At 35.7% G+C, this 20,833-nt stretch overlaps 1 protein-coding gene and 1 long non-coding RNA gene across 2 annotated transcripts; one reads left to right on the top strand and one right to left on the bottom strand.

The window, feature by feature from the left end:
• Positions 1–428: 428 nt before the first annotated feature.
• On the bottom strand, positions 429–7,776 carry LOC143449952 (uncharacterized). Its single transcript, XM_076950307.1, has 6 exons — positions 4,837–7,776; positions 4,587–4,733; positions 2,273–2,419; positions 2,027–2,133; positions 1,647–1,808; positions 429–1,194 (listed from the first exon to the last, which is right to left on the bottom strand). The coding sequence occupies exons 1-6, from the start codon at positions 5,512–5,514 to the stop codon at positions 1,125–1,127; spliced, it is 1,311 nt and encodes a 436-aa protein (XP_076806422.1). The 5' UTR covers positions 5,515–7,776; the 3' UTR covers positions 429–1,124.
• Positions 7,777–16,860: 9,084 nt separating this feature from the next.
• LOC143450316 (uncharacterized) lies at positions 16,861–19,051 on the top strand. Its single transcript, XR_013114683.1, has 3 exons — positions 16,861–17,069; positions 17,959–18,120; positions 18,934–19,051. It is a non-coding gene; the product is annotated as an uncharacterized LOC143450316 (long non-coding RNA).
• Positions 19,052–20,833: the final 1,782 nt, after the last annotated feature.

The following is a 20,833-nucleotide window of genomic DNA, read 5'->3' as shown; positions in this document are numbered from 1 at the left end:
CCTACTCAAATCTCTATTGTAATCAATGACGAAATTTTGGTAGGATGCACATTTTTCGTGCTTGCGCTTTATTTTCATAGAACGACCCCCAGTTTAGACGCGACAAACAGTCTTGAATAGCGGAATAAAGTACTGTTGGATTTTGGTTGCTTTCCTTTATCGCGCCTCTCACGAATTATAGCCGCCTGTGAGGCTTGGGTGAACACGCCCTTCAAGGAGCCAGGTAAATCGGGGTTATAGAAGATACAGTAACATCAACGGCTACGCGCATCAAACCTCTCCGATAAATTACAAAATGAACACTGTAAAATGATTCACTATAGCGAAGACCACAGGCCAGCGACAATCCGGAGTCTATTTCAATCAGCCAAGATCTACCTTTATCGCACAGGAACCACCTAAATATAACGTGGGAAACAAGCAGGCAATGAATTTAAGTCGTGTAATGCGCCAGGAGAGTAAACAGCAACAGAAGCTTTGGGAAACAAAAATTCAATGCAAGGAAAGGCAGGTAAAAATTCGCATGTTTCTATGAGAAAGACAGAACGGAAAATTAAGCTTCAACACATAATGCACAGAAATGAAAAAAAATGTATCATTTAATGTTTTATCGCCAATTCATTCCAATCTAGTAGCTTTTTTCAACTGGCAACTGTAGTTATAGCCAAGTTGCGGCAACGTTTTTCTTAATGATATTGTCAGGCAACAAGGCATAAACTAGTTGCATATGAGCAAGAATTAAGAAACTACAACAGGAAACACTATACAGTGTGTATAAACAGTCGAATAGAAATTGCATAACACTTAGGGACAATCGTTGCTTGAAACATAAGTTTTGCTTGAAAACGGCACCAAACGCTGGAGTACACTTTTGATCAAAGAAATTCGTCTGACAATACGCTTATGTCATCGACTACGAACAAATATTTAAAAATGTACAAACGTTGTTTAATTAAATGACATTTGAATATTTCAAATTTTAGAAAATCTTTTACCTACGTGAAACGCATTATTGACTAACATCGAAAAAGGTGCATATATTGTCTGAATGCAAACATAAGACCCCTAAATGGACATTTTGTGCGATTGCACGGCGTGAACTATGGCTTCTGGGAGGTGGACGATCAACTTAAGTCCTCATTATCGCTTGGTAAAGCATCTTCATAATTAAAGTCAAGATTTGGCTTTTCGAATCTGAAAACAGTCAGTTAAATCAGTTATAAATAATTTAATCATTGATCAGGATACAAAATGCAATTTTAGCCAAAAAAACCTACTTCAGTAAAAGCTGTCATGAAAATGGTGATGCCCTAAATCACATTGCTTAACATTTAGCCTAGGCAAGAAGAATTTAAAAGGAAACAGGCGCTTATCATTGCAACAAAAGCTTCATAGCCTGGTTTATGTGTTTATCACCATTATCAATTATTTTAAAATTCCTGAGCAAACTTGTTATGCCATTCGTGTACCATCATAAGATAGACAATACTCAATAGAGCTTAAAGTACTGGGCCAAACAAGACCTCCAAAGCTTAATTTCAAAGACGTATTACATAAAATTCATGACTTAACCCACACTTCTTTACACACACGCAATCTACGATCAGGTGATTATACAGTAACACATTTTAACAATAAATACCTACCTGTAAAAAGGCTTAAACGACGGAAACAAATTCCTTATCCCTTCCTTGGCTCTGGATACGGATCTTGCGGTTACAGTAACAGACCCAGTAGAAAATATTTTGAGGGTGGCCTTAGATGCAGCATCTCTGTATGTCACGCCTGGATGTAGTTCCGGTTCGTAACTAGCAAGCAGGATTCTTAAGGTTAGTTAAACATAAAAAACAATATATTGTTTTTGTCCATAAACATTAATCAAAAAGACTTCAAATTCGTGGGAAAGAATGCTCACTTGCTTCAAGCAAAACAATAATAATTTTCTACACTTAGATTGTATTCTTGTAATCAAGCTGTTCATACAATGTATAGTTTCTTGTAAAATTAGTAACAAGGTCAAAAATACCTGCAGTGCTTTCCTTTATGTGCCTGCGAAAAATCATTTATATTAATAGCAAAAGGCATTTTCGACACAGCCAATACATTGACAACTTTGAATTCTGCAAACCGGACCTACAAAAATACAGTATGAAAAATGTTAAGAACTATTTTGATAGTGACTAATGATATATCTATTCTATTGCACCCAAACCCTAACACATAGCAGATGTTGCAAAATTCAGTTAATAACAACCTTTAAAGATTACCGAACCTTAAAGCCAACTCTTTTTAATCTCTTTGCAAATTTCCTTGCTGCCTCTTTAGCATTTTCAGCGGAACTTGATCCTGTACATACAATCTTACCAGATGACCAGATATAAGCAGTACATCGGGGTTTGCGCATCCTCATTACCACTTTCTAGGAAATAATAAACAATGGTCACGTCATGCTCTCTGTTGTTATCACACATTTTATTAGTCAATTTAAAGCTTTTGCAGGCTATTTTATCAGGTTTAATTTTGTCTGGTTCCGCTGGTAGACTACTTTTTCTGTGCGTTTAAACTATGTGGTAAGTGTTAAAGAGACACTCATTTCTTAAGGTCACAAGTTTGAGCTGTCTTTCTGAACTTTTTGGTAAGCAATGCTTATCGACCCAGTAGTATAATAATTATATGCACAATATATCATATATAAAAACAATCTACTTCGCTTATTACAATTAACATAAATAACAACTTAGGCAAGCTAAAAGCCATACAAAAAGTACCACTAGATTAACTATGAAGTTCTTATCTGTTTACATAGGCATATTTCAGCCCAATAATTAATCACTGTTGTAATTCTTACTGGTGCTTTAAAACATACAAAAAATTAAATCAAAACTGATGATGGAAAAATGTGTAATAGAACTATTAAATCAGCATATTTGAAAATATTTTATTTCAGTCATAACATAACAGTAACAAATCACTTCAGCATATGAAGCAGGAAGTGAATTAGGACATTAGGTACACACATCTTCCCATACACAGTTGGTAAATGTAACTACCAGTCTATTTACATAAAATTACATTTATTCCTAACAAGTCTTTTTTATAGCTGACCTTCAATCCAGTAAAGAGCTACAATATTTGTTTTGAAAATAGAAGCAGCTTAAATTTTACATAGATCATATTCAAAAGAATAAGTTCCTTATGCTGAATAAATTGGAGATGCAAATTGAAGCCACAATAAGAACTTATTTGTGTGCATTAATGTTCTTAAAATTAAAAATTGTCAAATTGAAGTAAGTTGGAAGATAACACTATCATAAATCAGTTATGTTGCGCAGTATCAAAATTGCCTGTTGGCATAGCCGACAGAAAAGTTGAGCATAAACATTACAAAACAAGTTTCACATTAACTTAGGAACTTTTAATTACTGTAGGTACCAAGTAATTGCCCATTTCTAGGTTGTACTCTCATGCCTATTGTAAGCACCCATGGATGGTAAGTGGGATACCCTGTGCAGACTACTAGGCAGTTTTTTTACTATCACTTTGTACAACTTGGTTCCAAAAAAAATACACCACTACACCACAAATTAATTTACAAAGAAAAAAAAAAACAATTTAATATGATGGTTGCCAACTGTTTTTTCTCTACAAGCTGGTCTTGACTTTGCCTACGCGCATCGCAAATTATGTCCATGTTCAGCAAAACGATTCACTCTTTTGGACTTAATGGCCATCATGCCTGAGAACCATGCTCACACTCCTACGAAGAGAAAAACCGTAGCTGAGGAACAGTGGTGTATTTAGGATTAGGTTAAGAGTAAGAGGGTCAGAATTTTATGGAAACGTTTGCAGAGCCCACCCAAAATGGGCGAACCCTAAAGTAGGCAACCTCAGTTTGCTATTACAACTCGATTAAACAATGCTCTGTTATGTCTGGTTTTGTAGTAGCACTTTGCTACTGAAGCTTTGATTGTAATTAATACTGCAATAGTTAGAGCCAAATGAGGAATCTTAGTCAATAACATGTGATAAATGACAATGTAATAACGCACATGGCCTCAAAAAGTGGTTTGTGGGAGAAAACAATAGTGCTGAGAAACAGTGGTACTGGCCATTGTCGTTATGTGGATGCCATGTTCAGCTAAACATCTGACATTATACTTCTCATTTGACTCGGAAGATGCTTGGCTGCTTGCATGCCACCTGGAAAACCTTTGTCTACCAAAGGTTGAGAAATCACCGAGTTAGGAAAAGTATTAACTCATTTTAACTGTGTGAATAGGAACCTTTATTCTGACAGCATAAGGTTGTCACAATGTCACCTCATAGTTGAGTTAGGTTCCGATCGGTATGTTTTTGCCTGTTTGCCGAAGTCGACACTTTTTCGCAATCGTCCAGTAGTGTAAAATTAGTGTAATTTTACTTATTTTAATCTCTTGTAATTTGTAACAGTGGTTTACAACTGCTACTTTGCAGCACACTAAACTAACTGGTATCCTGCTCATACACTTAAAGCGTTTAACTTACTGAAAGCATCAAAAGTTTATTTTTAATACCACATATTAAACACTAATAGGACATTAATATACCTGGGATTCCCTTTTATATACGACATCAATACTTTCCATGGCTATTTGTCGAAGATTGAGATGACATCGAACACGAAATGACGCAACAACATTGCAAACAATAATTCTAAGATTGGTAGGATCTGTTAGATTGCGCATGGGGTGTCTCTGAAAAATTCCTGAATTAGTAAGTTGTATCAATGCAGATAATATTATTCAGCAAAGCTTAGGCTACAAATCTTTAACTAAATTTCAATCAAATAGTACCAACATTTTTTAACTCTGCATCATTTCGAATTTTGAGATGAGCTGAATCAGGTTCAACTTTAACAATATTTGATTTGTTTTCCAGCATATTTGAAATAGTTGCTACATGAGAAACGGAAGTTGTCTGATAACTTGATGCTGCTACAGTGGATAATGAACCGGGTATAGTCTTTATGGTTAAAGGTTTTGATAGAGTTACTTTTATCATATTGGAATCCATAACAGCAAAATTGACAGGTTTTTCTGTTGTTGTTACTGATACATGGCTATCCGATGTGTTGGTAAGGTCCTCCTCTGTTATTTCTTTTTTAACTTCTGCATAACTGGTATGTTCCAGCATAAAATCAAGGGATGTATCGTTATATGTATTCAGTGATTTCATCTCGTACGATTGACTTGCGTTTGTAGACAATTCGTGGTTAGCAGTTAACTCTTGTTTTATTCCGCTTGTTTGTAAAGGTGAGTGTCCATCAAAACTAGAATATGATGTTCCAGAAAAAAGTAATGAGTCAAAATCCATAACCTGGTCTTGCAAAACATTTTTACTATTGTTCATTGTGGATATAGGTGATATCGAAGATGTCGCTCCAAAGTTATTGCTGGATAATGTAGAGCCAGAACCTAATGAGTATGATGCAGATGAGGATGGCAGATCAAAAAAAGCTGCTCCTAAATCATCCATCTTACAAAATTGATCTCTAACTTGTGCCTGTCCTGAAAAAAAAACAACAACCGTTTACAAAGCTGTTTATTGGAAATTTCGTTCAAGTTCGACTTGCCAAAAAGTCTAGGCTTTGTAACTTCCTATCCAAATGCTTGCAACACCACAAAATTGCTAAAATCTGAAGAAGTGCCCCTGTAGTCATGAGCCAAAAACCACTCAGAAGCCACTACTGTACCCAAACTGCTATTACCCAAAATATTTTCCGTCTTCTTTAAAATCCTTAAACACTTGATCTACACTGCATTGAACCCAAAACAATTACCCTCTTCTCTCATGAGCAAGATTGATTTCAAGGTGGAAGGTTAACTATAGAGCAAGTCATTCTCATGATCCACTGTTTTACTTTTAAGCTGTTCCACCTGCACCCAGACAGGAACATGGTCTGCAATACTGACTCAACATGATCATGGACCTGCCTACAGCCAGAAATTTGTCTTCAACACTGGTCACAGCCACTGAAGCAAATTTCACCGCCTGAAGACTGCAAAACTGGGAAAAGAGAAGAGAAAAAGCGTAACAACAAGGTGAGTTTGCAGTCGCCATAGTTTCAATACAGTTGCACCAAGACGTGTATTTGCTCTGTGCAACGCCAGGATCAAACTGAGTTTCCAGTGCTTGACCATAGGTCACGCCAAAAATCTTCAGTATAACTTATGTGGAAAGCACACTGGGTTTGAAAAAGTGGTCTCTAAAACAGGCCAGACTTGAAGAGAGACACTACTCTTTCTTCTTCATTTTCTAGTATAAAAAGCCATGCCTTTTCTACAATGACCACGAGTTATGCTATAAGTGATTGCAGTTAGTTTACTGCACACCAAAATTTTGCTTTTGCATTTCCAAGATTTCGGTAAAAACTGCAATACTCTGCCATCTGGCCTGCAAAAGTAACTGATGAAATTGCCTGGATACATACAGTATATATTATCTTATGATCTTAAGTTAACACTATTAAGTGGCTATTTATTTGACACACAAATTGAGGATGTAATTATATAAATTCAAGTGAGCAAAAAGTGTACTTGAAATTTATCTCAGCTGCGCAGTAGTCACAGAGTACATACCAGATAAAAACTGTGACCACAATTGATTCAACATAAGTAAAAATGAATTTAAGCTTTTAAATGCATAGCCCTACTTATTCACACTTGCAATTCATCTACATAGCTGTGCATTGTTGTACTAAAAGTGTGCTAGCCTATTAGACTAAATTTCATAAAAAAAACCGCTACTTAGATCAGTAGACCGAGTCAGCCAGTCAGTCCAATACCCTTAGTAGTCATGCTGGATACCTACCAATACCTTTACGCCAGACTAGAAGCCAGACTTGAACTTTTCCACTGAAGATCTATGGCAAAAAAACACATGCAAACGCAATTTTTATGCCAACGGATTTTTGTGTATGTAAATTTTTGACGCATATTTATATTTTTAGGTCAACAGAAGTTTTAAATATAATATTTTGATGTAATACTTTCATTACAAACTACTTTGACTTCTTCGGCGAACAAAGTTTGTCAATTTCATTCTGACATCTTTGTGGGTTAGGGTATATGACATACTGTAGCCTACAGGTATGTTACAGGCTATGAGCCTATGTTAAAACTTTTTGGCTTCCATAAAAATAAAAACGTCTACTTTGTCTCACAGAAAGTTACATATGTTTGAATAACAAAAGTAACTTGGGTCTATAGTTATATAGCCTATACAAGTGTACAACTATGCACAGGATACCGGTACCTTTGTATACAGTACTAGCCTTGACCCCAGGTACTCAAAATGTGACGTCATCTGGTTGTGCACTAGTACACTAGGCCTAGTAGCTTTCGCCAACAGGCAGCAATGCTGGCAACTGCAAAGCTATCCAAAAGCTAGCCATAGGCCTATACCTGTGTGGGTTTGTGGCTAGCCTAATGCTGTAGGGTAGATTAACATACTAGTATCGTATGTGGTATTCCTAAACAGAGAATAGAACACTCAACAAACTGACAAAGTATGGATTGAAAAAGAGCTATCGATAAAACAGAAAAGCATATACATTTAGGATTTTTAGGTTATTACAAGTATAGCCTACACTGGTACTTGAATACCTACAATGTCAGATAAAAGTAATATAAAACTGGTACTAACATTTAAAGAAAAATCATGTTTTGTTCGATACTCGAGTTGGAGGAGAACTAAAACAACCAACTAAAGTCTAGGCCTATACAAGACTACAACCATCTTCGCAACACCTCCAGCTGCGAAGTGTCAAATGAAAACAAAAGGTTCAATTCGGCCAACCACTTATTATAGTTCCGCAGCGTGGCCTCAGACATCGGACAGTCAGATAGTGCCACTAGCAGCAGATTCGCCTTAACGTTGCCTTCGTAGCACAAAGGCTTTTTGTTATCGTCCTTTGCTTAACACAAAATATTACCGGGGTTTGGTCTGTAGAGTTAAATCAACGATTACTAAGTAAACTAAGTAGTACAGTAGAGTAGAATTTGCCTAAGTCGTCACCTCAAAGGGAACAAAATTAAGTGGCGACTTTAGCAAGCAGCACAAAATCGAATTTTTTGTTGCATTTGATAAGGTACTACAGATTAAAAACTCCGTAAGTTGTTTTTCGTTGAAACTTAATGCCTGTCGAGATTTTAAGGTTTACATTTTGTACATAGAATAGCCTTCTAGCCTAAATGGGTTTAGTGGCCGTGCTAATTAATCCCAGAATTATCACATTAATTATTTTTGAATAACTTTTAAGCCTTCTCAGCTTTGTCTCTTTTCCCGTTCATTGGCGAGTGCTAGTAGCAAATGGCTTGATTTTTTCGTCTCTACCGCGCTTTTGACAAAATTTAAAAGGATTGATTGGTTGAAATCTACTTAACAGGTACTATCACGTATAGCCTATCTAACAGCCCTAAGCTGCTACAATCAAACCTCCTTAATGTTTTTTTGAAGACAGAAAACGACCATCCACTCACAGCAAAAGCAAAACTGCGCATTAAAAACGACATTCTTTATTCACTATAGCTAGTCTTATTCTCATCGTCATTCTGTAATGACGAATTAATTTTGGTTAGGCCGCTTCAATTGACTGTAGCACGGTTAACTGTAGGAAAATTACAACTGATAAAAACAGTCTAAAATGACAAAGTTTCCGGGTCCTTCATAAATATACATTTTGACGTACAATAAGATTGTGTTACGTTAACAAGGATCGCAGACAGCGATATAGCTGTAATGCAGTCATAGCAGGTTAAGTTTGCCATTTAACCACGCTGACAAAGTATTTTAAAGTTCTGACTACCTACTCCAGAGGTCGGCAACCTGCGGCTCCGGAGCCGCATGCGGCTCTTTCAGCCCTCTGCTCTGGCTCCCGTGACTTACTTACTTACTTATTACTTAAAAAATGAACAACGCTCACGCCTAACAGATGAGAGCTTGCAGTCCCAGATGAAACTCAAAGTGTCATCTTATCAAGCTAATGTAGATGTGCTGTGCAGTGAAATTCAGAAGCAAATATCGCATTAGCTGGGTGGAATAAATGATTATTTGAAAGTGTTGTGTTTAATAGTCGGGTTTTTTTGTTGAAATTACAGAATATTCGCATGTACAAAGCAAAAATTTTAAGAAATTCTGCATGAAGTGTAGGCTATAATTACCTTTTGTTTTAGTGGCCAACTCGACAGTTACATGTTATGGCTCCGAATAGGTCTTAATTTAAATAAACTTGGGAACATTGGCTCTTTTAATGCTAAAGGTTGCCGACCTCTGACCTACTCCTAATTCTTATCATAGTAGGCTAGCAAGAATGGTGTCAAGTTAAGCAAATAGACGAGTTAGACGACGACTACTTAGCCGAACTTGATACTTTCCGCTGGGACCCAAGCGATATGCGGCAACTTAAGCGAACAGACGATGTTCTACTCTACCTACTAACCGTTGGTTAATTAAACCAATGATGCTACACAAAGTATCATTGGTTAAACGGGAATGACCACTGTAAAACCAATACGTAGAATTGGTTTAGTGTTAAGGCATTGACGACACTTGCTGCTATGTTCAGTGGACAGTTTTAAATTGAGCAATAATACTATACAAAAAATAAAAATTGTGTGAAGATCGGACCTTGCACAAAATATAGTTCGGTAACCGGGGCAAGATCACCGCAGTGGCAAGGAGTCCCGCGACCAAAGTTCTGACAAATTTATCTTAAAACTCATAAAAACAATAACACGTGTTTTATTATTCAAACGGAGTCAAATTCAAATTATGAAGTAACTTGGCATCGTGTGATTTTATTTTCTGCAACCGGAACTGGAGGCGGGGTCGTAATGAGAAGAACGCATGCAACAGCCTTCTGTTTTCCAATAGCACCCTGCTTAGTTCGTGACGTAATCAATAACAATAGCAGTCTAGTTTTTCAGCAAAGTGGGCAGCTGATTTCTGTATTGCTTTTTAGAAAAAATATATTTTAAGATTGCTTGTGTAAGCTAGGATAACGTAAGTTATATTCACAAACGGTAAGTTGGTCAGTTTTCAGCAGCAATCAACAGCCGGGCGCTACCCGAGCAATCACAGTCTGCTGCTCATTACGTCACCAACAATGGCCTTTCAGTTACAGAGCAGCAATCAACAGTAGGATACTACTCAGCTTCGAAAGTCTGCTGTTCATTACGTCATGGACAGTAGCTTAGCGTTACACATTACCAATAGCAGCTGGTCAATTACTACTTCGATTATGAAAACCGCAGTCTGCTGTACAATAATAACAGTCTTTCTTCTGATTACCATGTCATATAATATAAGTGTATCTTTACTGGTCTGGTTTATCAGCTTAATTATAGCCTAGTTACGACAATGCCTCAATGTCCAATTTTATATGACTCGTTACCTATTTTTGTGGGAATTATTTTTCTGTAGTAATTTTTTGTAACTTATTTGTCACTAACCATGATTCCTCTTCATCATTTGGTGTATAACATTAACTTATGTTCTTGCACGTTTTACGCCTTTTGGGCTTGGCTGATTTTTCCCGCTGATTGTTTGTAGATGTAATTGTTAAAAATTGTCATTTTATCACGCTGTAATGATTAACATTTTATTTTCTCGTTCCCCTACAGACAATTACGAAAAAGAAACAATACAATACGACCCTGCCTCTTTAAAATCACTAATCAGCAACTACATGACGTCACCAACATCAGTGTGCTATACCGATCAGCAATCACGTGCAATCACCAATTGCAAGCTGCTACTCAAAATCAGCAGGCTGCAATTGATGACGTTACGAGAAAATTTTAACATCTGCTCAGTTAAAGCTGCTATTGCGAAACTGGACGTCGAGGCAGGAATTGAGTAGCCACTGGATCGTGCTGACGCTGTGATTCAAATTTCAAAATACGCAGGGCCGCAGGCCATAGTCTGTTTTTGGTAGTCTAAGCAAAACCGACATGACGTTGCAGTATGCAAGCTGGGCCAAGTTACATTCAAGTGTTTTTTAACCACATAGCAGTAAGTGTTTTACAAATAACAGTTTGATTAATTAGCTGTATCTTCATCATGTTGAAGATAATGTAATTTTGATTTGTGTTGAAAAAGCAATTATGACTTTTTGAAGTAATCAAACTTTGGTGTGGAAAATAGCCATGACTTTTTTGATAGATTTTTGTTGTTTCGCTTCGGTACGTTTCGTCTGCTTTCACTGTTTTAAGGGCAAACGGCTCGACATAATTGAAAATACTAAGCGAGATATAATTGATGGAGGCCTACTCGCGACACAGCAAGAAAGGCTTTTTGCTGTAAGGCTAATTGCAAAAAGTTTGCTGTAAATACAAGTTTATCGGTCGGTCTATTACATCTTTGCAGCTTTTATTGAGCTGCATAGTTTTTCGTATAAGCATTTTATTGATGTTATTTTGTTATGTCCTGTTATGTTAAGTTTTTCTATTTTTTCAACCATTCATTTCGTCGTTTAAATCAGTTAGACTTTTTGTTAAGCATTTTTCCTTATGGACAAATATACAAGAAGCTAGAAAGATGATTTTGCATTAAAAATGATATTAGCAAACACAATTCCTCACAGTAAAAGTTAATATGCCTATTCCTATACGTTTTCTCGAAATAAAGTAGTTGCAAATAAGCATACGCAGAAAAAAAGACCAAACCTTTAAATTGTGGCTTAATCTACAATGGTAGTGGCCTAACTTGAAATCGAAATATGCACGTTGGGCCAAATGTGCAAAACACAAAATTCTTCAATTATCCTTCGCTAAAGGAAAGTATAGTAACAATAAAGCCATACCGACAAATTTAGCAACAAACTTGTCTAACAAAATTGATTTCGTTATATTGGACAAAGTTTTGCCTGATATGTAGCGCTTTAAATTTTTGTTATCCAACTTACCAGACCTTCCCCTGCGTATATGGATCATCAAGCTTAGTTTATCAAAAACTTGTCTAATTGTTTCATACGGCGTCTGAATAGTGAACTTCAGAATTAGTTAACTACTGTTGCTTATGTGGGCGAAAATAAGAGAAATTGTTAATACATTTCATTTCGAGGCGTCTTGCAGGTTTTTGAAGCGTAAAATCTTTGCTCTGCCGAGGCAAATAAAATAAATCTTTAAAACTTTTGAAATGTTGGCCCACTTCGACAAAATATTGATACCCCAGTGGGCCCATCCACTTTGAAAATGGTTCCAACATTGCTGATGTGAAAGGTTCCAACATTGCTTTTTGCTGTGTTGTTGTCAAATGTAGAAGCTTTCCAGTATCGTTTTGGTTTATATAAAGTATGCAGGAGGTATGCAATAAAGTAGTCATATTTTCAGTCATTCCTGGTGTAGATAGAGGCCCTACCACTCTTTCTCAATTCCTTGCCAAATACACGATTGCCAGGTTAACCGAATAGGCCTACTTGGACGACGTAGTGTTCAGTAGACGGTAGGTTATGGATGTATAGGGGTAAAAAGGTAAATTAATACACTTTTTAGATTAGGTTATTTCAAGTTTTACGAAGAAAGATGAAGTGAGTGCAAGTTTTTCTGCTTGCAAAAAAGATCGAGCAATGCTAAACAAATCTTAGAAAGAACTTTAGACATTTGGTTGTCCGTTAATAAACGTAAAAGGTGCCTGCACCAGTTACAAGGCTGCAAGACCACCTTGAATCGATGCAAAAAAACAAACATCTTGATTTCGGTGCGATTGCTTTCTAATGCGTTGACGTGCGGCAATCGCATTCAGTGTGCACACAAAATCGCATGTCAGTAAAGTAACGCCACTTGCTCCTGTTCAGTGGACCTGGTCGACAGTTCTAAATTCGGGCAATAGGCTACGATATAAAAAAATCCGAAAACAAAAAAAGAAAATGTTTGGTAAGCGTTAGCTCGGGAAGTGGGATTTGAGCAATGAGTAATCATTGCAGGGTTTAAATCGTGCAAAGACTTTTCTCAGTCCGAGGATAAAGAATGTCATATAATTGATAAATGTCAGCAGACACAGTTGTGAGTAGTGACTAGAAGGAACGACAGATTATAAAATTGCTTATAAGCTACTCTTTAGACTAATTAACTAATGGATATTTAGTCGATTTTGATATCTGGCAAAGATTTTAAACGTTGATCGTTCCCTTCCGAAATTTAAAATTTTGAAAATATTTTAAAATACTCTGTCGCAGTTGGTTGGAGTGTTTTTATCACTGGTAAGAATGAGAGAGAGAGACAGAGAGAGGTTCTATTCTTCTAAATTGCAGAAAAAAGTTTCAACAAGCTTCATCCTATAAGTTGAAAATCATTCGAGCATAATCATTTTCTCTCTCTTATTCTAACCTGCGTTAAAAAGACTCTACCCCGGAGTTGAGGTCATTGGTTGGTTCGTTAAAATAAATTTTACATTTTAGTTAAAACTGTTATTAGTATTTTCGATTTGTAAATTTCTTGTCTCATAAAGTTTTTGTATTAAGCTAGTTTTCCATTCTAGGGGTCGTCTGTGTTTTATACACAGGGTTGCCATGGGTCTCAACTCATAAATAAGCACGACTAGGAAACGAAAGACAAATGTCACCTTAAACAGTGCACAACAGGAGAAAGCAACCAATGTTCCTAAAAAAAAACGAGACACTATCTGCATGTTCTTAATTTTGGTATCGCTTTGGTACAAAATGGTATACTAAAGATGTCAAAATGCCCAAAACACGAACCTCTGCCCTAAAAATAAGACGACAATAAGGACGTAAGTGTAAATAAGGACATTTCGTAGAAAAAAAGACGAAAATATTTTCTAAGACACGGACCTTTAAAATCTCAGACAAATCTTAGAAATAAGAACGGTATGGCAACCCTGTTTATACAACTTTCAAAATTGTTTGCCAGAAAGTGTTTGCTGACTTGATTCAGGTTAGTTGCTGTTGTGCTGCGTGGTGGTCCATCCAAGGTCAAATCGCAAAGGTTTGTTAGTTTGTATGGGTTAAACGCTTTCAGTTTGATGATTGTGTTGTTGTGAGCCTTTATCGTTGCACTCGCGTGTATCAAAAGTTTACACTGTAGAAACTTAAAAATCTGTTCGTTATAATAGCCTGTTCAGCCTATAGAACTTAAGGTCTACACAATGTAGCCGACCCATCTGCCTGTGGTTACGGTTACTGCTTTATAACACTGGAACAAGACCTAGGCCTAGTTGTCCATTGCTGCCCGACGCTTGTGTAAGCAAGGTGCGATAGAAATCAGGGGGAAAAAATCAGTGTTTCCCGTTTTTTAAAGATCTCGATTTTTAACGGTAGTTTTGCAGTATGATTCAGAGAAAAAGTTAATGTTGCCTTTTTTTGGAGACACCGGTTTGCCCTGTTGCTGTGTGTGCAATGCTATTTTAGAAAAATGATCGTGGATGCGCTCTTGCCATACTCTGCAGTCTGGATATAGGCAGAACGGCAAAAATCAGGGGATTGGAAAGGGCTGTAAAAAGCTAGCGTTATTCGGCTGGTTTACTGTCATTTTACACGTTCATATTCAAATACCAATAAAAGCCGGTTTAAATAGGTCAATACATGAAACATTTTTCACTAATTTGTTTCAATTTTTTTCTACATTATTCGCAGATGTCTTTTTATGCATTAAACTAGAAAATTATTCACGTAAATTGTGCTTACGTGAAACCTTTGATTTTTGCGTTTGCCCAGATTGGGAAGTTAACTATTTTTGGGTGAGAAATCCTCCACATAATGAAGATGAAATAATAGCCATTAGGCCTTTATGTGTAATTAAATATTATGCTTCACACCCTTAGCAAACGTTCCAATGTGAGAGGTCATTTTGCTCGTTTGTGGTCTGGCCTTGTCCATAGTGGAAAGTGTCGAACCTGCACGCATGACATTCATCAACATGCACTCCAAATATTGTACTCATTACGAATTGAGGCTTGAGAGTTGCTCGCTATCATGCCAAAATTGTTATGAAGCTGGCAGCTCTTGTTACCTCACAATAACAAAAACAATATGGATGACTAAGGTATTTGGATTAAGTTTGAATAGAATGTTTTGTGTGTCCATCAAGAAAATAGTAGTAGGTATATATAATTTAAATGGGATCTGAAGCCAATTTAAACCTCTTTTCTAAAAAAAAGATAAAAAAATGCTGATTTTGAAAATATAAATGAAATTTCATTATAAAAGCGAAATAGGCCTAATAAAACTGTATACAGTTTTAAGGACTAAGCTTAAACTACTTAGAGCCAAGGTCACACAATGCACATACAGATTGTATGTGCATTGTTTAATCAAATTAAACAATGTAATTTATTAAACTAATTTATTTAAAATTAAATTAAATTTTATTAAACACAACACTTGTTTAATTAAAAATACATCCTATCATTAGTCAATCATCCATTACTGAATTAACCATTAAACATGACCACTAAATTTACTAAAATGAATTTTGCAACAACAACTTCCCATTGATCAGTTATGCGCTTGAACCATGCTCAACACCAAGTGTCGAATTGACACCGCCGAATATACTAGCTCGTAACTTAATAAAACTCTGAAATCTCTTGACTTTCCTGGAAATGTGCGGGCTTTCCAACGATGTTACTACAATATCGAAGGGTTATGAAATAATGGAGATATTAACAAATTCCTGGAAAAAATTCGTATTTTTCTCCCGTGAGGCTTGTTAGGGTCGTTTACCAATATCAATCGGTGAGACGGGTAGTCAGCTGATGTCAGGCATTTAAACGAGTTTACGAATGGAATAACATAAAGCTATTTTGTGGGGTGTTTTCTGGGTGTTTGGTGGTTTTACTTCCATCTTATAATCAGAGATTGAAAAACTCAAGTCAATGATTTGACTTGAGTCAGGTTTTAGGAAAAACTTGACGTGTGTCTTATTGTTTAAAAGGTTTGACTTGACACGTGTTAACATGGAAATTTCAGCTGACGTGAGTCGAGTCCCAAAAGAAATTATTTCAAATCGGTTTCCATATTTGTGAAAGAATTTATTCAAAAATCAGTACGTAATACATTCTATTGAATATGCAAGAGCATCAGAAATGGATAAAATTAGATTTTATGCTTACAATAATTTTGTTACGAAAAATTCAGAAAGCGTTTATTATCAACGTAAAGCAAAAAATAAATCATAAATGGTGTATTGTTTGTGACTTGGCATTAGTTAAGAGTTGGATTTGACCTGATAAACGGTACTGACTCGACCTGACTTGGGAATGTCATTAAATGACTTGACTTCTGTCACGACCAATAAAATCATTAACTACTTATAATGTGGATAGTTGGGCTACTATGCTAAAATCATAGGCTATAAAGTATAAATGGCGATAGTTACTTGCTTTTCAAATGCAAGAAATCGTGTCTTATTCTAGCTATATACTGTATTATAATTCTTGTTTCGTTACTAATTTCTGCCTTGACAGTGCATATAATGATCTCTATTGTATGCATGTACATCCATATGCGATGTTCATTTTTTTGCTAAAAATTTCAACAAACTTAGATGCGAGTGCTATCTTCATTTGCATATTCAAATAGTTTTGCAAAACACAATTCAAACTAATGAGAACCTGCATAATCTTCGTCAGTTTGCCATTTTAGCCACACTCTACAGAGGTAAGAGGGTGATGTTTTTGTGGTGTAGAGTTCTTCAAGATTCTAACACTTGTGTGTAGCCACCAAGAAAGAAGTTTATTCTTTATAGCACATAGGTCTTGCAACGTTGATTGTCTGAGAACATTTGTTAAAATATTTCCTTTTCCTATTGACATTGGCTTGCCAATTACTTGGTTAAAACATATTTTTAATTTTTAATTAAATGCCTTGTTCCTTTCATAGGTTTCGATACAAACTTTGCAAAAAATAAATTAGAACAATGTCAAGTGTTACCAACACAGGCAAAATTGCTCCATTGGCCAATGGGCCACTTCCAAAACCTGAAGGAATGAGAGGAACTCTGATTCAAACTATCAGTCGTCAGTCTGTTCCAGCAGCTGCAATGTGTTTTGTTGTATTTGGTTCGGTGTTGGTTAGTATTTTACGTTTACAAGCTATAGCTATTAATGTATTTTACACTAAAAATATTTATTTAAAGGCCTAAAAATATTTTTAAGTTTCTTTATTGTAAATAAAATGATTAAATATGCTTATGATTGTTGCAGAAGCTTAGGAGTTAAGTGATAAAAATATTTATTCTTCCATGTTAGCTTTCTGGAACATTTGTTTGGCTAGTTGTTTAGTTGCTTCATCTATGAGATAAATAGATGATTTGTGTATTCAGATATTTCTAAAAACTTTGATGTCACTTTTGGTAATAGCTTTTCTCCCATTTGTTGTGGATGTCTTTAATATCATATCTCTTTTGGTTAAGCATCCTTTTCTAAGGATGAGAAGTTAAAAGTTAGATTTTGAAAAGCTTAGATTCAGGATATGGTTATAGACTTACAGGACATGTTAGATTATCGTCTGTAAGTTAACAGCGTTAGTGAAAAGACAGTCAAGTCCTTTGCATTGAATTGACGCATCGCATGAATACATTCCGTTTGGAAACTACTATTTCTTCTTAATCTTATCTTGTTTCCTAGTTGTCCTTATGTTTGATGACAACCCTAGTTTTAGCACATGTTAGATTATCATCTCAATTGCACACAAATTTCTTAAATCGGCCGCTGTGTAAATGGTAACAACTTTTTCAATGATTGTTGTGGTATAATGGATGAATTCAGAGCTTTAGCAAAACCAAAAAATATTTTACGAATGGCTAGGTATCCTTCCATAATCGATGGTTGTAAGTACTGTATCTCTATGTAGACAAGTACATTTGATATTAACTCCAAATGCCACCTAAGGATACTGATGTTTACATTTTCATAGTGACCAATCAACAAAACATATCACCGATAGTTGTTTTATTTCAGTATGCAACTATGTTTCGCCGGATGAAAAAAGTCAAAGCGTATTACAGTACCCACAATCCTGAAGAAGAGTATGAGAAAATCAAGGAAATGGGTGTGTTCAAAAGCGTTAAAGCGTCTTGGCAAGAATGAAGTTTCTGGTTTACAGTTTTTTTTCTTTAGCTGGTATGTATTTAAAAATATGCTCTGATCCATTGCTTTTCAAAGTAATTCTTTAGTATACCAAATTGTTGCCAGAATGACTCCAAGTGCAGGGAACTTCATATTTTCGAAAATACTGACATGTTTCGGACCTTACACTAGTCCTTCCTCAGAATATTAAGTTACTATATGCACAAATTGCAATATATAAATGATAAACAAGGTGTGATAAACTAGAAACCTGTCATCCACAGGGATCAGGATAAGGTTGTACTACAGGTAGCGCAATGAAGTCACTGAGGTCAAACCACAACAATTGATAAGGTGGGACATTAATGACCGTGATAGGATGGGGTGTGAAAAAGAGTGAACGTTAACAAACAGAGCAAACAAATGAAACCAAGCAAAGATTTTCAACAAAAACGAAGACTCATTTTCATCAATTTGTTTACCAAGACTGGTTTTTTGCTTGATGATTAAGGTCTCATGAATTTTTCCATACCACTACCTGTGGTACGATCATATCATGATCCCTGTGGATGAAACATTTTCCTGATTATCACACCATGTCATTTGTATATTGCACTTTTCAGCAATTAATAACTTTTTACTCTGAAGTCATGAGAAAGGATCAGTGTAAGGTCTGAAACTTTTCATGTCGATGTCACTCTTGTCAGTATTTAATAAAATATGAAATTCTTTGAGCTTGTTGTCATTCTTGCAACAATATGGTATAATAAAGCAATTTCAACTCTAAGTTATAATTCTTTAGTTTTAATTATATTTTTGGTGATTGCCATTATCTAATTAGTAATTACTTTTGTTTATTATTTCAAGTTTGATGATTAATATCTACTCTGGAACTGTTACATAATGGAACCATGGATGAAAGTTATACCATTTCGTCTTTGTGTTGTTCAGATTAATTTAAACAATAAAATACAGTGAGATATTATTTAAACATGTATGTTATGTTTGGGTATGATATGGACTATTTTTCAGCAGATTGCTACTAGTAATACAAGTTGTGACTATAAATAAATGTTTAAGAATTTGCTGAAAGCTTGGTGTAGCCCATGTCAATATTTAACTGTTAAGTTATTATCACATAACTCAAAAAATTGATTTGAAAGGTAGATATAGTTTTGTCAGTGTAGTTAATGCATCCCTTGTAATGCGGTATATACGCTATTGTACCGCAGTGTGTGACCAGGATCGCCTATACTTGTATTATCTTCGACCGCAAGGAGTTTTCATGTTTATGGAAGCTTAAAGTAAATCAAGTGTACAATACAGAAGTGGTCGTAACTTTATCAACTTTTATAGTTATCAGTATAATAGAACCCTTCTGTCTTCCTAAGAGCCCTTTTGTTGCATGGTTACGGATTTTTAGTACAGTATAATTTACCGGAATATAAAAAGAACTTTCATGTTTGAAAACTATTGCTGTATTAGATGTCACATACTGTGAAGAACAAAGTCAGAATTACTGGCATTTTTGGTCGCTAATTAACAGATTGGAGTGAATCACTATTAGCAAATATCTCAACCAATATTTTTAATTTCTGAAATTTGGGAATAAGTTTAATACTTACAACCTAATACCAGCCCCAAACTAAGACATTTGTTGTAGGCTACAAAAAGACATAAAAGAATGAGCAAACGACCCAAGCATGAAAGAGTATTTTAATAAGACGACAAATTAAACAACTCAACTTTATATTGAATAAACAAGACTATAAAAATGGGTCATCATTTCTGAAGGGTAGTGTGTAAGTTCAGTGATCGTTAGGAATAAAGTGTTAGTTTAGTTATGACTAATACATTATAACCTACATATAGAACGAATACAGGAACTTGAAGAACAACTTTTGACTTAAGAGGATATCTTAACTTAATTTACCTGTAGAATTATCTAACTCTATTGTTGCGTACGGTCAGAATACTCTAACCCAAGGATGTCCAACCTTTTATTATAGTGGGCCGTATTGTCACTTGAAATAATTGAATGGGCCGCAAAACCTATTAAATTTCAAGAAAAATGGGTACATGAAGTACATACTTTTGTAGTGAAAATGACTAGCGGGCCGCACAAAAATCTCAGGTGGGCCGCACTGTGGCCCGCGGGCCGCAGGTTGGACATCCCTGCTCTAACCTATAGTCAGCCGAAAGGTTTTAATACTGTATTACAACAGAAATAGCTCACAAGAAAAGGTTTTTTATTATAGGTGGCTTAGGTGCTTTACACTTTCTCAATATTACGAATAACTAAGAACATAAGTAGTACTACTGCTTATAAGACGTCTAATACATAAGTTGCAATTACCATGACTAGCTTAGACAACTCATCTGTTGATTTCGGAGATTCACTCAGTTAACGCTCTTTGTGTCTCTCTCGGTCTCCGTGGGCATTTCGAATAAACACCTCTTATCAGCATAGATGCTGGAAATAACCTGGCAGGTACTGAGTAATGCTGTAAACAGACAGACGAACAAACGTATAAATAAACAACAGGCAAGGAAAATATAACCTCTTTGATAAAGGTAACTTGGAATCAATTCAAACGCCGCCATGTTATAATATATGCCATTATTTTTTGTCCGCACGGTGTCCTTACTGAACAAGTTTCATAGGCACAATGTAGTGTACACTGTAGCTTAACCTACTACCGCGTTTCTCCGAAAATAAGACCTAGCCTGAATTTCGAAAATTAATTAATTAATTAAATTTATACTA

This window comes from Clavelina lepadiformis, chromosome 3 (genome assembly GCF_947623445.1).
Source record: "Clavelina lepadiformis chromosome 3, kaClaLepa1.1, whole genome shotgun sequence".
Classification (NCBI taxonomy): Eukaryota; Metazoa; Chordata; class Ascidiacea; order Aplousobranchia; family Clavelinidae; genus Clavelina; species Clavelina lepadiformis.
Note: the sequence above shows the minus strand (reverse complement) of the source record. Positions and strands in the feature narration are given on the sequence as shown.

Bases quoted from the DNA above. Each gene is read 5' to 3' on its own strand.
- LOC143449952 (XM_076950307.1), bottom strand. From the start codon at position 5,514: ATGGATGATTTAGGAGCAGCTTTTTTTGATCTGCCATCCTCATCTGCA. The intron at 2,420-4,586 runs GTATATTAATGT...ATTATTTCCTAG, and splicing joins TATATAAAAGGGAATCCCAG to AAAGTGGTAATGAGGATGCG. The intron at 1,809-2,026 runs GTATTTTTGACC...CCTGCTTGCTAG, and splicing joins CATAAAGGAAAGCACTGCAG to TTACGAACCGGAACTACATC.